Raw genomic sequence first — 20,512 nt, forward strand, 5'->3', positions numbered from 1 at the left:
AACACTCTGGACAAGTTCTTCCAATTTAAAAGTATTTTGTAAGGCATTCCAAGCCAATGACGCAGAGTACATAAAAGCCCTTTTACCAAATTCAGTTCAGACATTTGGAACAGTTAGCAGGATAAAGTCCTGCGAACGAAGAGAGTACCCACCACATTTCTGAACAATAAAAATGTCCAAATAAAATGGTAGTAAACCCAAAATGGCTTTGTAAGTAAAGGTATACCAGTGACTGAGCCTATGATTGACTAGAGAAGGCCAGCCAACCCTTGTATATAAAGTGCAATGGTGCGTAAGGGTTTTGCAGTTTAAAATAAATCTCAATGCTCCATGGTAAAGGGTGTCAATTGATCTCAAACACTGAGTGGAAGCATTCATATATAAAATATCCCCATAGTCTAGTAAAGGCATAAATGTAGCTGATACTAGCCTCCTTCTGGCTTCAATAGAAAAACAGGCCTTATTCCTAAAATAAAATCCCAACTTCAGCTTCATTTTTTTTGTCATTTAAAAGAAGCTGTCATCAATTAAAATTCCAAGATATTTATATGAGGTTACAGTCTCAATCTCATTGCCCTGACAGGTAGTAATAGGTGAACGGTTCAGAGGTCTATTTATTGCTTTAGAAAACACCATTAGTTTAGTTTTGTCAGTATTGAGGATGAGCTTCAATTGACACAAGGTATGTTGAACAGTATAAAAAGCAGTTTTCAAGTTCTGGAAAGCTTTTGTGAGAGATGAGGCACAACAATAAATAACAGTATCATCAGCATAAAAGTGAAGTTGTGCATTTTGCAAATGTTTGTCTAAATTATAGAAATAGTGAATAAGAAGAGACCAAGTACAGAGCCCTGGGGCACACCATTACAGACAATTTAACAGACATGAGCCCATCAAATTGAGTGCMCTGAGTTCTGTCAGACAGATAGTTAGGAAACCATGCAACTGCATGCTCCGAAAGACCTACGCTCGACAATCTCTGCCTCAGTATAATAACAGCACAATTTCCAGAAAATAGTACAACATTCGCTTTTTGAAGTTCGTCCAAGTGTTTCTTGCACAGAGATTTCAAGATCCTCTGTCCAACTTTCATCACTCAAACTCTCCTGTTGGATTTATCTATAGTTATGCACATGTGCAAGCAGGATTTATTTCCAATTATAAACAGGGTGGTTTGAGCCCTGAATGCTGATTGGTTTAAAGCCATGGTATAGCAGACTGTGTATCACGGGAATTACCCAAAAATACTTTTTGCTATTCTAATTAGGTTGTTAACCAGTTTATAATAGCAATAAGGCACCTCAGGGGTTTGTGGTATATGACCAATATACCACAGTTAAGGGCTATGTCCTAAGAATAGCTCTTAGCTGTGGTATATTGGCCATTACCACGCCTCCTTGGGTCGTATTACTGAATAATAGCTGTCAAAATAAGTTAAATTGATCTGGAGAGTTTAATAAGGGTGATTTATCTTTTCTCTTGTGACATATTCTTAAACTTGCAAGAATTATTATATTGATGGAAAACCGAATTTTGCTTCCTAGCCTATGTCGTTAAAAATGACGTCGATATTCCTTCTTAATTCGCTCGATACGTTATAGACTAAGGGTTTCGTGGATAAATGTGGCAACTCCTCTCTTGCTACAAAAAAAAAAAACATTAAAGACCTAGTTGTCTGCCTTGTGGCGGGTTTTCAGAGGTCAAGGGATAGAAATTTTAGCTAGACCTGGCAACCTTTAGCCGAAGGAAGAATGATGAAAACGATCAAGTTCCTGCTTTCCTGTTCTCCAGAAGCAGTTGTCTGACGGTGAGTGTTGTTAAACCAGCTAAGCGTATCTTCAACATTATGGATATATTTTGAGGATTGACTATCAGCGAGTGTTTTATGTCTAGATATCTGACATTAATTGAGGAGTGACTGTTCATCAGTGTGTGAGAAACGGGACTAATAGCTAGCTGTGTGACATTAGACGGTAACGTTAGCTAACGTTAGCTTGCTAACAACCGTGGCCCTGTGTGCCATGTGCCATTTCCAAATGGGTTAGCTAAACTCATAACGTTAGCTACAGCCATATCACTAGTGTGTAGCTAAAGCATTACAAACATGTTATCCAGTACTGTAATTGTCAGATGACAAGTGACTGGTGAAATAATTGACTAACGTTATTCAGATATTATTAACTTACTAAACAGCCCACAACGTACAAGCATTGCCAGTTTTATTAACGGTAAGTTAGCTAACTAACGTGCTAGTTGTATGAAACTAGTAATTTCGTAGCCTGCTGATCTTTAAAGCTAACTGGTCAAATATTCTCCGTTGAGCATGCTTTTCACTCCAGGACCACGCTTAATCTGTGTCCAGGAAACTGGCCTATAATGTTTACCTGCCTTGTTTCTACAGCCAACAAAGATGCAGATCTTTGTGAAAACGTTGACGGGTAAAACCATCACCCTTGAGGTGGAACCCAGTGACACCATCGAGAATGTGAAGGCCAAGATTCAAGACAAAGAAGGTAACACTCAATCTCAGCAACAGTAAAAGTTGCTGGGCACTGATCTAGGATTAGTTTACCTTCCACCTGAGAACCGAAAATCAACATAAGATATGTGTATATGGACAACTACTCCAGTTGGTGTGATGTGGATGGTTTGATGGCTAACCTACTTAGTTTGCTGCCTTCCCTTTCAGGTATTCCTCCTGACCAACAGCGACTCATCTTCGCTGGCAAACAGTTGGAGGATGGCCGCACATTGTCAGACTACAACATTCAGAAAGGTACTTCTTGACTAATCCAATGATGGAGATAATACTGTTTGTTCAGACAATGACAGACAAGTCTTCAGTGTTTACACTAATCTGTCATGGCATTGAGGCTTATATCACATCTTAGTCCATGGGAACATGTGAGCAGTCTGTCTGGGGAGCGGCAGGTAGCCTAATGGTTAAGAGCGTTGAACCAGTAAATAAAAGGTTGTTGGTTCAAAATCCCCAAGATGACTAGGTGGAAAATCTGCTGATGTGCCCTTGAGCAAGACATTTAACCCTAATGGCTCCTGTGAATCGCTCTGGATAAGAGCGTCAGCTAAATGACTAAAATGTGAAATATTATGCATGCTGTAATAGTCATGCATCACATATTAGCAGTTAATGCCACTGGCCCTAAACAAAAATAATAATAAAGTTTATATATAAAAAACAAATATATATATATATATAAGGCCCTAACAAACAAAAAACTTTATATAAGACCCTAACAAAAATACAAATGTTTATATAAAAATGTCAGGGCAAATGTTCAACTCTTAGAAATACAATTTGTGATACTACCTGGAAAACAGTGGCATGTGTTACTTAGTGGACTATCCTGGCTAAATAAATACAATTAAATAAATTATACTGTGTAATCTTGTTGATGTCTCACTACTTTGCTTTTCAGAGTCCACTCTTCATCTCGTCCTTCGTCTGAGAGGGGGTATTATCGAGCCTTCCCTGAGACAGCTGGCACAGAAATACAACTGTGACAAAATGATCTGCCGCAAGTATGTTTGCTTTCATTAACTGAAGACAAAATACACTGAACAAAAATATAAACGCAGCATGCAACAATTTCAAAGATTTTACTAAGTTGCGGTTCATATAAGGAATTCAGTCAACTGAAATAAATAAATTAGGCTCTAATTTATGGATTTCACATGACTGGGAATACAGATATGCATGTGTTGGTCACAATACCTGAAAAAAGGGTAAGGGTGTGAATCAGGATACCAGTCAGTATCTGATGTGACCACCATTTGCCGCGCAACATATCTCCTTCACATAGAGTTGATCAGGCTGTTGATTGTGGCATGAGGAATGTTGTCCCACTCCTCTTCAATGRCTGTGTGAAGTTGCTGGATATTAGCGGGAACTGGAACACGCTGTCGTACGCGTCGATCCAGAGTATCCCAAATAAGCTCAATGGGTGACATGTCTGGTGAGTATACAGGCCATGGAAGAACTGGGACATTTTCACTTCCAGGAATTGTGTACAGATCCTTGCGACATGGGGCGATGCATAGTCATGCTGAAACATGAGGTGATGACGGCAGGTGAATGGCACGACAATTGGCCCCAGGATCTCATCACGGTATCTCTGCATTCAAATTGCCATAGATAAAATGCAGTTGTTTGTTGTCCATAGCTTATGTCTGCCTATACTATAACCCCACCGCCACCATTGGTCACTATGTTCACAACGTTGACATCAGCAAATCTCTCACACACGCCGTCTGCCCGGTACAGTTAAAACCGGGATTCATCCAGCGTGCCAGTGGCCATCGAAGGTACGCATTTGCCCATTGAAGTTGGCTACGACGCCGAACTGCAGTCAGGTCAAGACCCTGGTGAGAACGACAAGCACGCAGATGAGCTTCCCTGAGACGGTTTCTGGCAGTTTGCAGAAATTCTTCGGTTGTGCAAACCCACAGTTTCATCAGCTGTCCAGGTGGCTGGTCTCAGATGATTCCGCAGGTGAAGAAGCTGGATGTGGAGGTCCTGGGCTGCCATTGTTACACGCGGTCTGCAGTTGTGAGCCCTGCCAAATTATCTAAAACAACATTTGGAGTGGCTTATGGTAGAGAATTGAACATGACATTTTCTGGCAACAGCTCTGGTGTGACAACTGCACATTTTAGTGTCCTGTTATAGTCCCCAGCACAAGGTGCATCTGTGTAATGATCATGCTGTTTAATCGGCTTCTTGATATGTCACACCTGTCAGGTGGATGGATAATCTTGGCAAAGGAGAAATGCTCACTGTAAACAAATTTGTGCACAATTTTAATGTTTTTGGTGAATATGGAACATTTCTGGATTTTTTTTATTTCAGCTCATGAAACATGGGATCAACATTTTACATATTGCGTTTTATTTTTGTTCAGTGTAGAATTACAGCCATCTACTGACCCAGGTCTGTGGACTTAATGATGTTGGTGCACTCTGTATTACAGATGCTATGCACGTCTTCACCCCCGTGCAGTCAACTGCCGCAAAAAGAAGTGTGGGCACACCAGCAACCTGCGCCCCAAGAAGAAGCTGAAGTAAACTTGCATCCTTTCAATCTTTTGTCAAGGTTTTCAATAAAATAAAATGGAAAAAGGGAAGGCTCATTCTTGCTGTCACAAACCTTGACTTACTACATAGCACAAGGCAGTTTTGATCACATTATTCTATGCCCTTTTTTTAGACAGTTTATTTTGAACAAGGCTCATAAAAATAATAAGATTTTGCTCCACTTCACTTGAGTGCCTTAATCTAAATATCATTTGTGCAATGAAACTTGCAATTTCATCACGAATACTTTTTTACAGTAAATGCAAATACATACAACCACTTACAAGGCCTATAGCGTTGTCTCCTATAAGCTGAACATCAAGCCACTTCTACTGCTCTTAGTGATTACATATGCTGGAGGGAAATAAGAGCTGATCAAATGCATTCATTCAAGTCTCAAAGATAGTTATATTTACGTAAAATTCATGAAGAGCTCAGTTCAATCTGTAGCGCTTTAGCATTCATGATTTAAATTTTAAAGGTCATTTCCGATTGCGCCGACATATAGCGCAGATTTCCAGCGCTACGGATTGAACGGATTATTTTTCTATCAATTATTAGACAATCTGGCTAGAGACAATGGCTCTGAGAAGTCTTAATTTAACATTGACTTATTGCAAGAGCAAGCTCTTAAATCTTAGCGCTCATCTAAATCATCTACCTAATTATCAGGACTAATCTAGCTTTAATTTAACATTCTATGAACACAAATGAGAATCTGTTGAGTCAAGCTTTTGAAAGCTCTTACTTTGAGAAACTCAACTCTCTTTGGTGCCTTTTAGTTCTTAGATGGTTGGAATATATTCACATGTATGCAAGTTACCCTCCCATGCCTCATACCTCTTATATCACACTATTATCAGCATGCCATAGTACCAATAAAGTTTTTATATTTACAACTGGTACCCGGACACATCTGACGTTTCTGTCAATAAACATGATTGTTTATCGCTCAGAGCACTTCACATGCATTGTTTTTTTTTAAGTATACAATTAGCAGACATGAGTCGTTAACATATCACAGGTTAAAGACTAACAATCTGTAGTGCTGAAGACCTGCGCTACAAGCACAATAGAAATTGAAAGGAAAAGTACATTTCAATCGCGCTTCAGTGCAGATCTTCAGTGTTACGGATTGAATCGAGCCCTAACTACGCTAATCATATTGATGTCCCAAGATTATTGCAGAGGCATATCTTTTGGTCTCTGTGACACTAACTTTGCTCAGATGTATAACAAACGGAATATTTTGATAAGGCTAATTCTTTACTTTCTTGTTATTGAATACCAATTATCTTGAGTTGTATGTTAATTTGATGTGAATTCTGTCAGCCACATTTTTTTAATGCGTCATGTAATGCTCCTTTCCAAATACATGGTTGCACTGAGATCTCTCCCCCCGAAAATAAATCAACTCCTCTCACTGGAAAATTAAAATAGATAATCCACATTGCTCATTATACCATTATATTACCAAATTTGTATAAAATCAGTTGAATTCAAAATCTACAAGCACCTAATGTCATTGTTCTCATTCTTGACAATATTCCTAATCGCAAAAAAACAGCCTAGCACTTAGACTATTGCCTTGAATGTTGCTTAAGAGAGCAACATGAAACGCAGCACAACACCGGACACAGCAGATACACCGCCTTGGTCAGTGTTTCCCAACCCTGATTCTCCAGTACCCCCAACAGTACACCGTTTCGTTGTGGCCCTTGACAAACACACCTCATTCAACTCAGTGAGGGCTTGATGATTAGTTGACAAGTTGAATCAGGTGTGCTTGTCCAGGTTACAATAAAAATGTACAATGGAGGACCTGGGTTGGGAAACACTGCCTAGGTAACACCACAACATATTGCTTAACAAGCTGGAAAGTACAGTACAGCGATGCAGCAATCTTCCCACAGCAGAAGCGGTGTTGTGCTTTATAGCAGGAGAGGACCAGCTCCCTCTTTGCATTGGCCATCCCCAACAGACCCTTCCTCTTTGGCATCATTTGTCAATCAGCTTGACCAGGCTCTGCCGGAGGTCGTTCAGGTCAAAGAGCTTGACATCCAGGATCTCGATGGCCCTCTGCACCTCACTCTCTGTGTGGTCCCGCTCCTCTAGGGAGGCGGCCAGGTTCTGCTCGGCATTCTGCACCCGCCGCTCCAGCTCCAGGTTACGCATCTCCATCTCCTGAAGAACCACAGGGGGGAAAAGGGAAGACAATTTCACCCGTCTTAATTCACCCTTAGTGCATCCTACTTGCTGCTTGTTCCTGCAAGGTTTCAGCAAATTCTTCTTCAGTGTGCAGTTCTACCTGTAATCTATGTATGGCTTCTTCTCTCTCCTGCTCCATCTCATGGTATTCTGATTTCTTGTTCTGCAGAATGTGGATTTCCTGGGATAAAAAAAAACATTATCAATCGCACATTAGGACCTTTGCGATCAGCAACACAAAACAAAGGAAGTTACAGGTTTTCACATCAGCCTTTATTTATTCTGTTTAAAGACAACTGATTTGAGATCAGTTGCCTGGTTATGCTATCTTTGTGATAAGACTGTTCTCCATCTATAATTGCATACAATTCCATTTCAACCCCAGCTACTTTTGATCTTGGTCCGAACTAGAAATGGCTCCCCCTAGCCTCATCTTATGCATAAGTTGCAAAGGGCAAACAGCTGTACCAGAGGAGGCTGGTGGGAGGAGCTAGGACAGGCTCATTGTAATGACTGGAATGGAGTTAATGGAACAGAGTCAAATGTGGTTTCTATATGTTTGTGTTTGACGTTCCATTAATTCCATTCCAGCCATTACAATGAGCCATCTTCCTATAGCTCCTCCCACCAGCCTCCTCTGAGATGTACCTACAATACCTCTCGTTTCCCCTGTATGTCTCTTGCCCTCTGACCTCGTCTTTAGCCTTGAGCAGGGCCTCCAGTTCCTCCAGAGACCGAGTCAGCTCATCCTTTAGCATGTCACTAGGACCGTGGCCGCCATGTGCTTCCAGATCAGCCACCTGCCAACAGACAATACGTTTCAGTCAAGACCAGGGGTGTATTCATCACGCCGATTATGTTGAAAAACGTTTGCCTGTTGCAAAACGTTTAACAGAAACCGTTCACTCCAAATGGAAAACGGTTTGCAACGAAAACAAGGTTTCTATTGGACAAATTCAGGTAGGTCCAATTTCTATCTGTTTGCTTCCTTTTGGTTCTTACATGGTAAACAGTTTCCATTGCAAGACGGAATGAATACACCCCAGGAGAAATCAGTATAGACTTGACTATTCTGCAGCTCATGTCAGATCTCTAGAGGGAATGTGAACGTTATTGTGACGTGTTTGCCAGGACCCTTGTTGACACTATAGATTGAGCCTCTACTTGCTATGCACTCCTGAATGGTACTGTAATTGGGACAGGTGCTGGTCCAGAAAGGAATGACAACTTGCCTTTACAGCTTGCCCCTGCCATTAAAAGTTATATACATTTTTCAAAATGTTAACGGTGTATACCCAGTTGTGGTCATTCAAATCCGTCAGAATCTCTCTTTTCAATCAGCCATTCTAATTGTCCGGCAAGACCAACCGCAATGAGCAATGGGATTGTCATTCTCCAGGCCTTTCTTCATCAACTCAATTCACAACTGCTCCTCACACAAAATGCATCATATATAATATTATGTAGCAGTAGCAGAATGCAGGTAAAGGAAAATCCAAATCCCTTTTCCCCGGCTCCGGATAAAAAATGTCCTACTTTTCTCCTTCCCCCCTTCTGACACACAGGTGGCGACACACATCTCTGCGTGCCTGGCAGATATCTCAGCTTGGATGTCAGCCCACCACCTCAAGCTCAAAAAGACGGAACWGCTCTTCCTCCCGGGGAAGGCCTGCCCGCTCAAAGACCTCTCCATCACGGTTGACAACTCCACAGTGTCGCTCTCCAAGAGTGCAAAGAACCTTAGTGTGACCCTGGACAACACCCAGTCGTTCTTTGCAAACATCAAAGCAGTGACCCGCTCCTGCAGGTTCATACTCTACAACATCCGTAGAGTACGAACCTACCTCACACAGGAAGCGGCGCAGGTCCTAATCCAGGCACTTGTCATCTTCCGTCTGGACTACTGCAACTCGCTGTTGGCTGGGCTACTGCAACTCATTGTTGGCTGGACTACTGCAACTCGCTGTTGGCTGGACTACTTCAACTCGCTGTTGGCTGGACTACTGTAACTCGCAGTTGGCTGGACTACTGCAACTCGCTGTTGGCTGTGCTACTGCAACTCGCTGTTGGCTGGACTACTGCAACTCGCTGTTGGCTGGGCTACTGCAACTCGCTGTTGGCTGGACTACTGCAACTCGCTGTTGGCTGGACACTTCAACTCGCTGTTGGCTGGGCTACTGCAACTCGCTGTTGGCTGGACTACTGCAACTCGCTGTTGGCTGGGCTCCCTGCTTTTGCCATCAAATCCCTGCAACTTATCCAGAACGCAGCAGCCTGCCTGGTATTCAACCTTCACAAGTTCTCTCATGTCACCCATTATGCTACCTCAGGTCACTTGGCCACCCACCCCTATGGGAGTACAGGCTCTTCTCTGTCCTGGCCCCCCCCAAAATGTTTTTTTTCTTCAATAAATAATAATATATGTCATATATAATATCACCATGTAGCAGTACCACCCTCCAGGTAAAGGAAACTCCAAATCCCTTGTGTATATACAGTACCAGTCAAAAGTTTAGACACACCTAATCATTACAGGGTTTTTCTTTATTTTTTACTATTTTCTAGTCCATTGTAGAATAATAGTGAAGGCATCAGAACTATGAAATAACACATTTGGAATCATGTAGTAACCAAAAAAGTGTTCAACAAATCAAAATATAATTTTATATTTGAGATTCTTCAAAGCAGCCACCCTTTGCCTTGATGACAGCTTTGGACACTCTTGGCATTCTCTCAACCAGCTTCATGAGGTAGTCACCTGGAATGCATTTCAATTAACAGGTGTGTCTTGTTAATTTGTGGAATTTCTTTCCTTTTTAATGAATTTAAGCCAATCTGTTGTTTTGTGACAAGGTAGGGGTGGTATACAGAAGATAGCCCTATTTGGTAAAAGACCATGTCCACATTAAGGCAAGAACAACTCAAATAAGCAAAGAGAAATTACAGTCCATCATGACTTTAAGACATGAGGGTCAGTCAATCCAGAAAATGTCAAGAACTTTGAAAGTTTCTTTAAGTGCAGTCGTAAACACCATCAAGCGTTATGATGAAATTGGCTCTCATGAGGACCGCCACAGGAAAGGAAGACCCAGAATTAACTTGCTGCAGAGGATAAGTTCATTAGAGTTAACTGCACCTCAGATTGCAGCCCAAATAAATGCTTCACAGAGTTCAAGTAACAGACACATCTCAACATCAACTGTTCAGAGAAGACTGTGTGAATCAGGCCTTCATGGTCAAATTTCTGCAAAGAAACCACTACTAAAGGACACCATTAAGAAGAGACTTACTTGGGCCAAGAAACAGGAGCAATGGACATTAGACTGGTGGAAATCTGTCCTTTGATCTGATGAGTGCAAATGTGAGATTATTGGTTCCAAACGCTGTGTCTTTGAGACGTAGAGTAGGTGAACAGATTATCTCTGCATGTGTGGTTCCCACCGTGAAGCATGGAGGAGGCGGTGTGATGGTGCTTTGCTGGTGACACTGTCAGTGATTTATTTAGAATTCAAGGCACACTTAACCAGCATGGCTACCACAGCCTTCTGCAGCGATACACCATCCCATCTGATTTGCGCTTAGTGGGACTATCATTTGTTTTTCAACAGAACAATGACCCAACACACCTCCAGCCTGTGTAAGGGCTATTTGACCAAGGAAAGTGATGGAGTGCTGCATCAGATGACCTGGCCTCCACAATCACCCAACCTCAACCCAATTGAGATGGCTTGGGATGAGTTAGACCGCAGAGTGAAGGAAAAGCAGCCAACAAGTGCTCAGCATATATATATATATATTTATTTTGAATGAAATATGACACAAGGAAACAATCAAAGGCAACATAAAACTTCATAAATAAAATAACATTTCAAATCCTTAATGGAGATGTCAATTCTACCAGTATTGTACTATGTGATAGCTGTTGGAAAAGAATTCCTCATGAAGCTGGTTGAGAGAATGCCAAGAGTGTGCAAAGCTGTCATCAAGGCAAAGGGTGGCTACTTTGAAGATTTTTTTGGGTTACTACATGATTCCATATGTGCTATTTCATAATTTTGATGTGTTCAGTATTATTCTACAATGTAGAACATTTGAGTAGGTGTGTCCAAACCTTTGACTGGTACTGTGCATTATAGATAACACTAAACCAGCACTTGATCCCCCCCCAGCTCTGACTCTACTGAGAGCTACGTTATTGAGGAAAATKGTACTTTCTATGCCTGTGATGTGGTTGTCCCACCTTGCTATCTTAAGATTAATGCACTAACTATAAGTCGCCCTGGATAAGAGCGTCAGCTAAATGACTGAAAAGTCAAATAAAATGTAAGGAAACGTCAGTCAGGAAGCCTGCCATCTTGGAACCTGGATCATTCCCGCATGATACACACCTCCCACCTCTTTATCCCGCTTCAACCCAATTCAGTAACAGCAGTGCCCCTGAGAATGCTGTTCCTATACATGCAAAACAGCAGTATCTCCTACTAACCAAACAAGTCATAAACTAAACTTATAACAACAGTGAGGAATTAATACACAAAACCCCCAATGCACAAACTGCCAAGCAACAAAACTATAGTATAGAGTAAATAACAAAGTAAATATCTGTCATTGGATGATAAAGGCCTAATGTCTCCCTATCAGACATTGAGGTCTCAATAATACACACAACATACACACTCCCCTTGATCCTCCTTTACCGTGGCCAAGGCTGCTGCCTTCCAATGCGCAAGCCAAGGACCGAGACACCACCATTATGAGGTAACTGAGAATTGAAACCTCACTGCTGTGTCAACTCAGCTTGTAAAATACGAGCAAAACTAAAAGGAGACCTTTAAAAGGTCTCTGCTTCTTGGAGAGTCTTGAGAGAGGCTGGGTTATTTTTAACTGTGTGTGGTAGGAAGGGAGAACTAAATGAGTAGCTGCCAGCTTCCTCTGGTTATTTTTCATTTTTCTCCTAACTAGGGCATTGAAAGTAGGATATCGCTGTCCTACAAACCCCTCTCTCTTTCACCCCCTGGAGATGTGAACCATTTTCAGAGATGTGAACCATTTTCAGCCACTTGGTCGCCCACTTCAGATCGAGAGAAAGAGAGAACTTGGTCCACCAGACAGGGGCCCGGTTTCCCAAAAGCATCTTAAGGCATCATTAGAACCTTCGTAGGAGCATCGTTAAATCTCTGAAATGTTTCACAAAACCATCGTTATTAACGTTGCACTTAAACATTCTGAATCTAACGCCTGCCTCAGACCACTCATAGAACAGCTACTGAATCTAACGCCTGCCTCAGACCACTCATAGAACAGCTACTGAATCTAACCCTGCCTCAGACCACTCATAGAACAGCTACTGAATCTAACGCCTGCCTCAGACCACTCATAGAACAGCTACTGAATCTAAGCCTGCCTCAGACCACTCATAGAACAGCTACTGAATCTAAGCCTGCCTCAGACCACTCATAGAACAGCTACTGAATCTAACGCCTGCCTCAGACCACTCATAGAACAGCTACTGAATCTAACGCCTCCTCAGACCACTCATAGAAACAGCTACTGAATCTAACGCCTGCCTCAGACCACTCATGAACAGCTACTGAATCTAACGCCTGCCTCAGACCACTCATAGAACAGCTACTGAATCTAACGCCTGCCTCAGACCACTCATAGAACAGCTACGTGTATCGGCCCTCCCACATCACTTTATACACATATCTCCACTAAACATATAATCACATGGTTTATCCTTCTCTGTGATTGCTGATAACTACAGAACAAAGTTGACTACAAACCAGTGGTGTAATTAAAGTACTTAAGTAAAAATACTTTAAAGTACTACTTAAGTCGTTTTTTKGGGAATCTGTACTTTATTATTTATATTATTGACTACTTTTACTTCACTACATTCCTAAAGAAAATAATGTACTTTTTACTCCATACATTTTCCCTGACACCCAAAAGTACTCATTACATTTAGAATGCTTAGCAGGACAGGAAGTTGGTCCAATTCACACACTTATCAAGAGAACAACCCTGGTCTACTCTTCTGCCAATGATCTGGCGGACTCACTAAACACAAATGCTTCATTTGTAAATTATGTCTGAGTGTTGGAGTTTCCCCCTGGCTATCAATAAATAAAAATACATGTAAAAAACTGTTTGGTTAATTTAAGTAATTTGAAATAATTCTTAATAATACTTAAGTATATTTAAAACCAAATAGTTTTACTCAAGTGATCTTTTACTGGGTGACTTTCACTTTTACCTGAGTCATTTTCTATTAAGGTATCTTAACTTTTACTCAAGTATGACAATTGGGTACTTTTTTCACTACAGCTACAAATACAAAGTTGTCAATGTCTATGCAATTGATACAAACAAGCGACGTATGAAAATATACTTCAAATGAAAACCGAGATGACTGCATTACAATATAAACAGTCGGCTATAAACCTATTTCAATCATATGCTTAATCAATTAAGTTATATTTTGCTACTTGTAGGCTACTGTCTAATTTTTCTCAATGTATTTCATGATGTTTAGCCTAATGTGCGCAATGATGTGCCAAACCAGTGATTTAGTGCATTTTTTAAACCAGGGCCCAGTTTCCCAAAAACATAATTAGAACGTTCATAGTAGCATCGTTAAATCTCTGACATGTTTCCCAAACCATTGTTATTAACGTTGCACTTGAGCTTGTAAGAGCTGATCCATCGCCAGTATTGTGAAAATATTATAATGTTAAGGTAAGATTTGAATGGAGAAAGCTGATCTGAGCGCAGCCCTTCCTTTCTTTCGATCCAATCACTATCGACACATGCTCCAATGACACACTTAGTGATCGTTCTCTCTGCATGGTGTTTTGGTAAATGCATGTTACATCTTCGTCTGTTGTAGGAAAGATKCATCGTTAAATCACTCGTAAATGTAGGTTTTATCGGGCCCTGGATGGCTTGCCTTTTTAATAAAAGGCTCAGAGCCAGCAAATGCCATAAGTTCTAAGCAGCCAGCAACCCTGAAAAGACATTATATTGATGACATAGAAGTGTAAAAAACAGACAAAACATTTAACTGGACCCATTTAGTATTGACGCAATGGAGAATGTCTCTCATCCACTTGTCTAGTAATCTTATGTATCACATGTATATCTCAGGGATGGGAGGTAAATGGGATTCCATGTGTACTCCAAGCCACAGATGGATGACATTCTCTGCATTCAGACTAATGACGCCTTAGTGAAATAGATGTGATAGTGAGAGCATGCAAAGAGCATGTTTATACTGCCCAGTAATCCAAACCAACTGACACACCTTGAATAAAGCTTCAGGGGAAAAGCCTGCAGCCTGACGAGGACAGTGTTGTCAGAGGAGGATACAGTGAACTACTAACTGATGTGTCCTTCCACTTTTCTCCAAAGACTTTCACAAGACAAAAAAAACATTGCATGAAAACGATGACCCAATCAAAACCTGCATGACCTCCCCCGGCAGAGAACCGGCACGCCGGAGACTTTCAAAAGCTGTCATTATCAGTGGCAGTGACTCATCAACCGATCATGTTTGAACAAGACTTTACTGCTACAGTGGCCCACCGCCTTCTCTCTCCACTCAGACTGCAGTGTTTTACAGCACCAGCATTGATAATTAGATGTGACCTTAACTATCAACATCTGAACTCCAGGTCACAGCGTGGAGATATTTGTGGAGTGAGCGAAGGTAACGTGAGGCGAGGCATCAGGCACGTGTCTATTCCTCAAGAGGCTGAAAATAACTTCAAATCTTCATGGTGCTCTATGGTAATGCTTTTAATTGTACTTTCCATTGCAGAACTAGGAATGTAACATATCTTYACATTTCTACAAATGTATTTTTCATAATTCTGTTTTCTTGAGCAGTTGCATGCACTTGCATAAATACATCGAACTTTAACATTTACCAAGCATTCCACTGAGATTTGGTCCACTCAACATTTGTGGAAACGGATCTGACATGGCGTCCATAGTTCTATGCTAAAGAAAGCAAAGGGATGACAACACTCACCTGGTCTCGTAGCCTCTCCGTCTCCTCCTGGTAGGCAGCTAGCTGCTTCTTCCACTGCTGCACGTTGTTATTAGCTTCATGTAACGCTGACACCAGCTTGGAGTTGCTGTCCTGCAGGGTGAAGAGCTCTGCCTCCAGGTTCATCTCGCAGATAGACCTGGAAGACATTGGCATAGACCTCAGACAAACATTCTCTGGCCACTCTGGAATGGAAAAGAATGAGGGGACATTCACTACATGCTGGAGAGAGGCTTAATGGTAAAGACTGGCAATCAAGAGTGTCCGGACTTGTTCAACTCTGGGGTATAATTTGTGCAATTGGTCCATTAAATATGTTCCTGTTCCATGTTCTTAGATGCCATGTTATTCTACGATTAGAAAGCTTGAGGTTATCCAATCATAGCAACTCACCATAGCAACCATAGAATAAGCCTTGTGTAGTGATAATGGATAACAGGATAATGGACAACAGGGACAAAAGCAGAGTAGAATGGGTGACTGAATGGCAGGGTAATATTCACATTTTAGTCATTTAGCAGACTCTCTTTTCCAGAGCGACTTACAGCAGTGTTCTACAATAGTGACTTAGAGTAGAATTTTACAGTAGTGACTTACATGCATGTGGGTAACCTTCTCCCTCTGTGTGTGAGTCATCACATTATCTTTGCCCCACTCCCTTTTCTCTTGTCTGGACCCTGTTTCCCGTTAACATGTTTATTCAATGGGAAAAACTTAATCAAAACAGACAGTCATAACTAAAGCAAGATGACATGGTCGCCCTGTTCTTAGTTCCTAGTCAACTTTGCAGTATTTTGTTTTTTTKGTGTTATTTCTTATATTATTTGCTCAGAACTTTTCTTGCATTATTACCTACAGCCGAAAGTACCTTTTGAATATTAGATCGGCTGTCATTCACCAGCATTTCGAACCAGAAATTTGACTTTCCAAAATTGGATCCTTTGTTTGAACTCCCTCGAGGTAATTCCATGAACGACATCCCCGGAAAAGAGGAGCAAACTATAAACCGCATATTCTGAGGCTGTATTTATTGTACCTGGGGACTTTAATAAAGGAAATCTGAGAAACACATCTCATGCATTGAGCACTCTTGAACATTACTACTCCCCCGTCTGGGACAGCTACAAGGACCACACCGTCCTCCCTTCACCAAATCAGATCAAGGTTCCATTTTGTTCCTCCCCTCCTATAGCCAGAATCTTGAACTGAAAGTGCGAACCACCGCATTTAACCATGGCAAGGTGACTGGAAACGTGTACAAACCGACCAGCTATGCCCTCCGTAACGCAATCAGAGAAGCAAAACGATAGTACAGGGACAAAGTGGAGTCGCAATTCAATGGCTCAGACACGAGGCGTATGTAGTAGGGACTCCAGACAATCAATGATTATAAAGGGAAAGTCAGCCACGTCTCAGACACCACTGCCTCACTCCCGGAAAAGCTAAACACTATCTTCGCACTCTTCGAGGAAAATATTGAGACGCCGACACGGGCCACCATAGTGCCCTCCAAGCTCATCACTAAGCTCGCCCTGGGTCCTGGACTTCCTTAGGGGTGACACCTCCACCACGCTGATCCTCAACATGGGGGCCCCACAAGGGTGCGTGCTCAGCCCCCTCTTGCACTCCCTGTTCACCCATGACTGCATGGCCACACACGTCTCCAACTCAATCCTGAAGTTAGCTGACACAACAATAGTAGGGCTGATTACCAACAATGATGAGACAGCATACAGGGAGGAGGTGAAGGCACTGGCACAGTGGTGCCAGGAAAATAACTTCTCCATCAACAAAACGAAGGAGCTGATTGTGGACTTCAGGAGACAGCAGAGAGAGCACACCCCAATCCACATTGACAGGACCACAGTCGAGAGGGTGAAAAGCTTCAAGTTCCTCGGCGTGCACATCACTGACAACCTGAAATGGTCCATCCACACACAGAGAGTGTGGTGAGGAAGGCACAACAACGCCTCTTCAACCTCAGGAGGCTGAAGAAATTTGTCTTGGCACCTAAGACCCTCACTATCTTCTACAGATGCACCATTGAGAGCATCCTATTAGTCTGTATCACTACCTGGTATGGCAATTGCACCATCCACAGGGCTCTCCAGAGGGTGGTGTGGTCAGCCCAACACATCACCGGGGGCACACTGCCTGCCCTCCAAGAGATCTTCAGCACCCGGTGTCACAGGAAAGCCAAGAAGATCATCAAGGACCTCAGCCACCCGAGCCACAGCCTATTAACCCTGCTACCATGTAGAAGGCGGAGACAGTACAGGTGCATCTAAGTTGGGAGACTGAAAAACAGCTATCTCCAGGTCATCAGACTGTTAAATAGTTACCACTAGCCGGCCTCCACCCAGTACCCTGCTCTGAACTTAGTCACTGCGATGCAGTGCCTTAGACCACTGCGCCACTCGGGAGGCCCTAGTTACTGTTATTAGCCGGCTACCACCCGGTACTCTACCTTGCACCTTAGAGACTGCTGCCCTATGTACATATGAACACCGGTCAGTTTAATAATGTTTACATACTGTTCTACTCACTTTATACTGTATTGTAGTCAAGGCTCATCCTATATAACTACTGCTGTAAACACCTTTCCTATTCATATACTATCTATACATACTATTTTCAATTTTATTCTATTCTATTTTCTATACATACTATGTCAGAGTCCGGAATATATATCTATATATATATATATTCCGGACTCTGACATAGCTTGTTCTGATATTACTTAATTTCTTTATTTACATTTTTGGGATTTGTGTGTCTTATTTTGTATTGTTAGGTATTACAGCACTGTTCGAGCTAGAAACATAAGCATTTCGCTGGATCTGCGATAAAATCTGCAAAATATTTGTACGCGACCAATACAATTTGATTTGATTTGACTGCCCTGGCTCTTAGCTTACTCCAAGAAAATCCTCTTTGCCTAAATGATGTTTTTCTGTCTGAACTGTGGAGATAAAATGGAACACTTGAGTTTAAGACCAAAAACATTTCTACAAAACATTCGGTGTACTTTCAGACAATGAAAAAACCCTGGCTTGAATGAAACTTTGAGGGCAAGAGCGTGTATAAGTGGGTTACCCTTCAGAAAGCATCTTTTTAATACGCTCCTTCTCAGAAGACAGTGTGATGTCTGCGCTTTGGCTGCGGAACATCTTGTCCTCAGGACCGTTCACACACATCACCGGCGGAGACTGGAGCTCGTCACCGAGGTCCTAAAACACAACACAAATAATACACTTTAAAAGGGGCAATCTGCAGTTGAAACAATAACAAAACACTGTTTTGGTAAAAAGCTGAGGGAAGTGGCTGGAGAAATGTAACCACTCTCAAATGAATAGACAGAGCTATGGATGCAAGGCATGACCATCCATGATATAAAAATTATAGTTTTAACCATGTTTTGAGGATAAATAGTGTTTATTTACATCTACTTTGTTTACAACCACTGGAGCAAAACAAGCACATAGTTTGGGTTCTGATGGGGTGCGACAGTTGAACTAAGCTCATGAAGCATTTATAAGTTACAGTGGCTTGCAAAAGTATTCACCCTCCTTGGCATTTTTCCTATTTTATTGCCTTACAACCTGGAATTAAAATAGATTTTTGGGGGGTTTGTATCATTTGATTTACACAACCTGCCTACCACTTTGAAGATGCAAGACAAAAAAAACAGAAAACTTGAGCGTGCATAACATTCACCCCCCCAAAGTCAATATTTTGTAGAGCCACCTTTTGCAGCAATTACAGCTGCAAGTCTCTTGGGGTATGTCTCTATAAGCTTGGCACATCTAGCCACTGGGATTTTTGCCCATTCTTCAAGGCAAAACTGTTCCAGCTCCTTCAAGTGGGTTCCACTGATGTACAATCTTTAAATCATACCACAGATTCTCAATTGGATTAAGGTCTGGGCTTTGACTAGGCCATTCCAAGACATTTAAATGTTTCCCCTTAAACCACCCGGGTGTTGATTTAGCAGTTTGCTTAGGGTCATTGTCCTGCTGGAAGGTGAACCTCCGTCCCAGTCTCAAATCTCTGGAAGACTGAAACAGGTTTCCCTCAAGAATTTCTCTGTATTTAGCGCCATCCATCATTCCTTCAATTCTGACCAGTTTCCCAGTCCCTGCCGATGAAAAACATCCCCACAGCATGATGTTGCCACCACCACGCTTCACTGTGGGGATGCTACCATGCTACCAATCAGGCCTTCATGGTAGAGAGGCCAGACGGAAGCCACTCCTCAGTAAAAGGCACATGACAGCCTACTTGGAGTTTGCCAAAAGGCACCTAAATGACTCAGGCCATGAGAAACAAGATTCTCTGGTCTGAATCCCAAGCGTCACGTCTGGAGGAGACCTGGCACTATCCCTAMGGTGAAGCATGGTCCCGAGTGGCGCAGTGGTCTAAGGCACTGCATCTCATTGCAAGAGGCATCACTACAGTCCCTGGTTCGAATCCAGTCTGTATCACATCCGGCTGTGATTGGGAGTCCCATAGGGCGGCGCACAATTGGCCCAGCATCGTCCGGGTTTGGCGGGGTATTTATTTATTTTATTTTATTTAACTAGGCAAGTCWGTTAAGAACAAATTCTTATTTACAATGACAGCCTAGGGGCAGTGGGTTAACTGCCTTGTTCAGGGGCAGAACAACAGATGTTTACCTTGTCAGCTCGGGGATTCAATCTAGCAACCTTTCGGTTACTAGCCCAACGCTCTAACCGCTAGGCTACCTGCCGGCCGTCATTGTAAATAAGAATTTGTTCATAACTGACTTGCCTAGTTGRAATTAAGGTTAAATAAAAATAAATAAAAATGGTGTTGAAAGCATCATGCTGTGGGGATGTTTTTCAGCGACAGGAACTGGGAGACTAGTCAGGATCGAGGGAAAGATGAACGGCGCAATGAACAGAGAGATCCTTGATGAAAACCTGCTCCAGAGCTCTCAGGGCCTCAGACTGGGGCGAAGGTTCACCTTCCAACAGGACAACGACTGTCACGTTCCTGACCTGTTTTCTCTTATTTTTGTATGTGTTTAGTTGGTCAGGGCGTGAGTTGGGGTGGGCATTCTATGTTATGTGTTTCTATGTTTGTTTAAATGGGTTGCCTGATATGGTTCTCAATTAGAGGCAGGTGTTTGACATTTCC

The 20,512-nt window shown here is 42.1% G+C and overlaps 2 protein-coding genes across 4 annotated transcripts in view; one reads left to right on the forward strand and one right to left on the reverse strand.

Annotated features, from left to right (window-relative positions):
• The first annotated feature begins 1,595 nt into the window (after nt 1–1,595).
• Nucleotides 1,596–5,147, forward strand: LOC111979405 (ubiquitin-ribosomal protein eL40 fusion protein). Of its 2 annotated transcripts, none has more exons than XM_024009915.2 (5): nt 1,596–1,807; nt 2,402–2,513; nt 2,690–2,776; nt 3,438–3,540; nt 4,989–5,147. In XM_024009915.2, the coding sequence occupies exons 2-5, from the start codon at nt 2,411–2,413 to the stop codon at nt 5,080–5,082; spliced, it is 387 nt and encodes a 128-aa protein (XP_023865683.1). In that variant the 5' UTR covers nt 1,596–1,807; nt 2,402–2,410; the 3' UTR covers nt 5,083–5,147. The 2 variants fall into 2 exon arrangements, with proteins under 2 accessions (XP_023865683.1, XP_023865684.1); XM_024009916.2 differs by having other exon boundaries at nt 1,790–2,228.
• LOC111979395 (homer protein homolog 3) overlaps nt 4,806–20,512 on the reverse strand; it is a 33,162-nt gene continuing 17,455 nt past the window's right edge. The window contains exons 6-10 of one of the 2 annotated variants that reach the window (XM_024009905.2): nt 18,449–18,582; nt 15,335–15,491; nt 7,992–8,099; nt 7,400–7,480; nt 4,806–7,275 (exon numbers count right to left, since the gene is read on the reverse strand). In XM_024009905.2, coding sequence (XP_023865673.1) covers nt 7,090–7,275; nt 7,400–7,480; nt 7,992–8,099; nt 15,335–15,491; nt 18,449–18,582 — 666 coding nt within the window. In that variant the 3' untranslated portion in view covers nt 4,806–7,089. Of the gene's footprint in view, nt 7,276–7,399; nt 7,481–7,956; nt 8,100–15,334; nt 15,492–18,448; nt 18,583–20,512 lie in introns of both variants that reach the window. The other variant, XM_070448962.1, reaches the window with a different exon arrangement.

Source organism: Salvelinus sp. IW2-2015, linkage group LG19 (genome assembly GCF_002910315.2).
Source record: "Salvelinus sp. IW2-2015 linkage group LG19, ASM291031v2, whole genome shotgun sequence".
In the NCBI taxonomy this organism is placed as follows: domain Eukaryota; kingdom Metazoa; phylum Chordata; class Actinopteri; order Salmoniformes; family Salmonidae; genus Salvelinus; species Salvelinus sp. IW2-2015.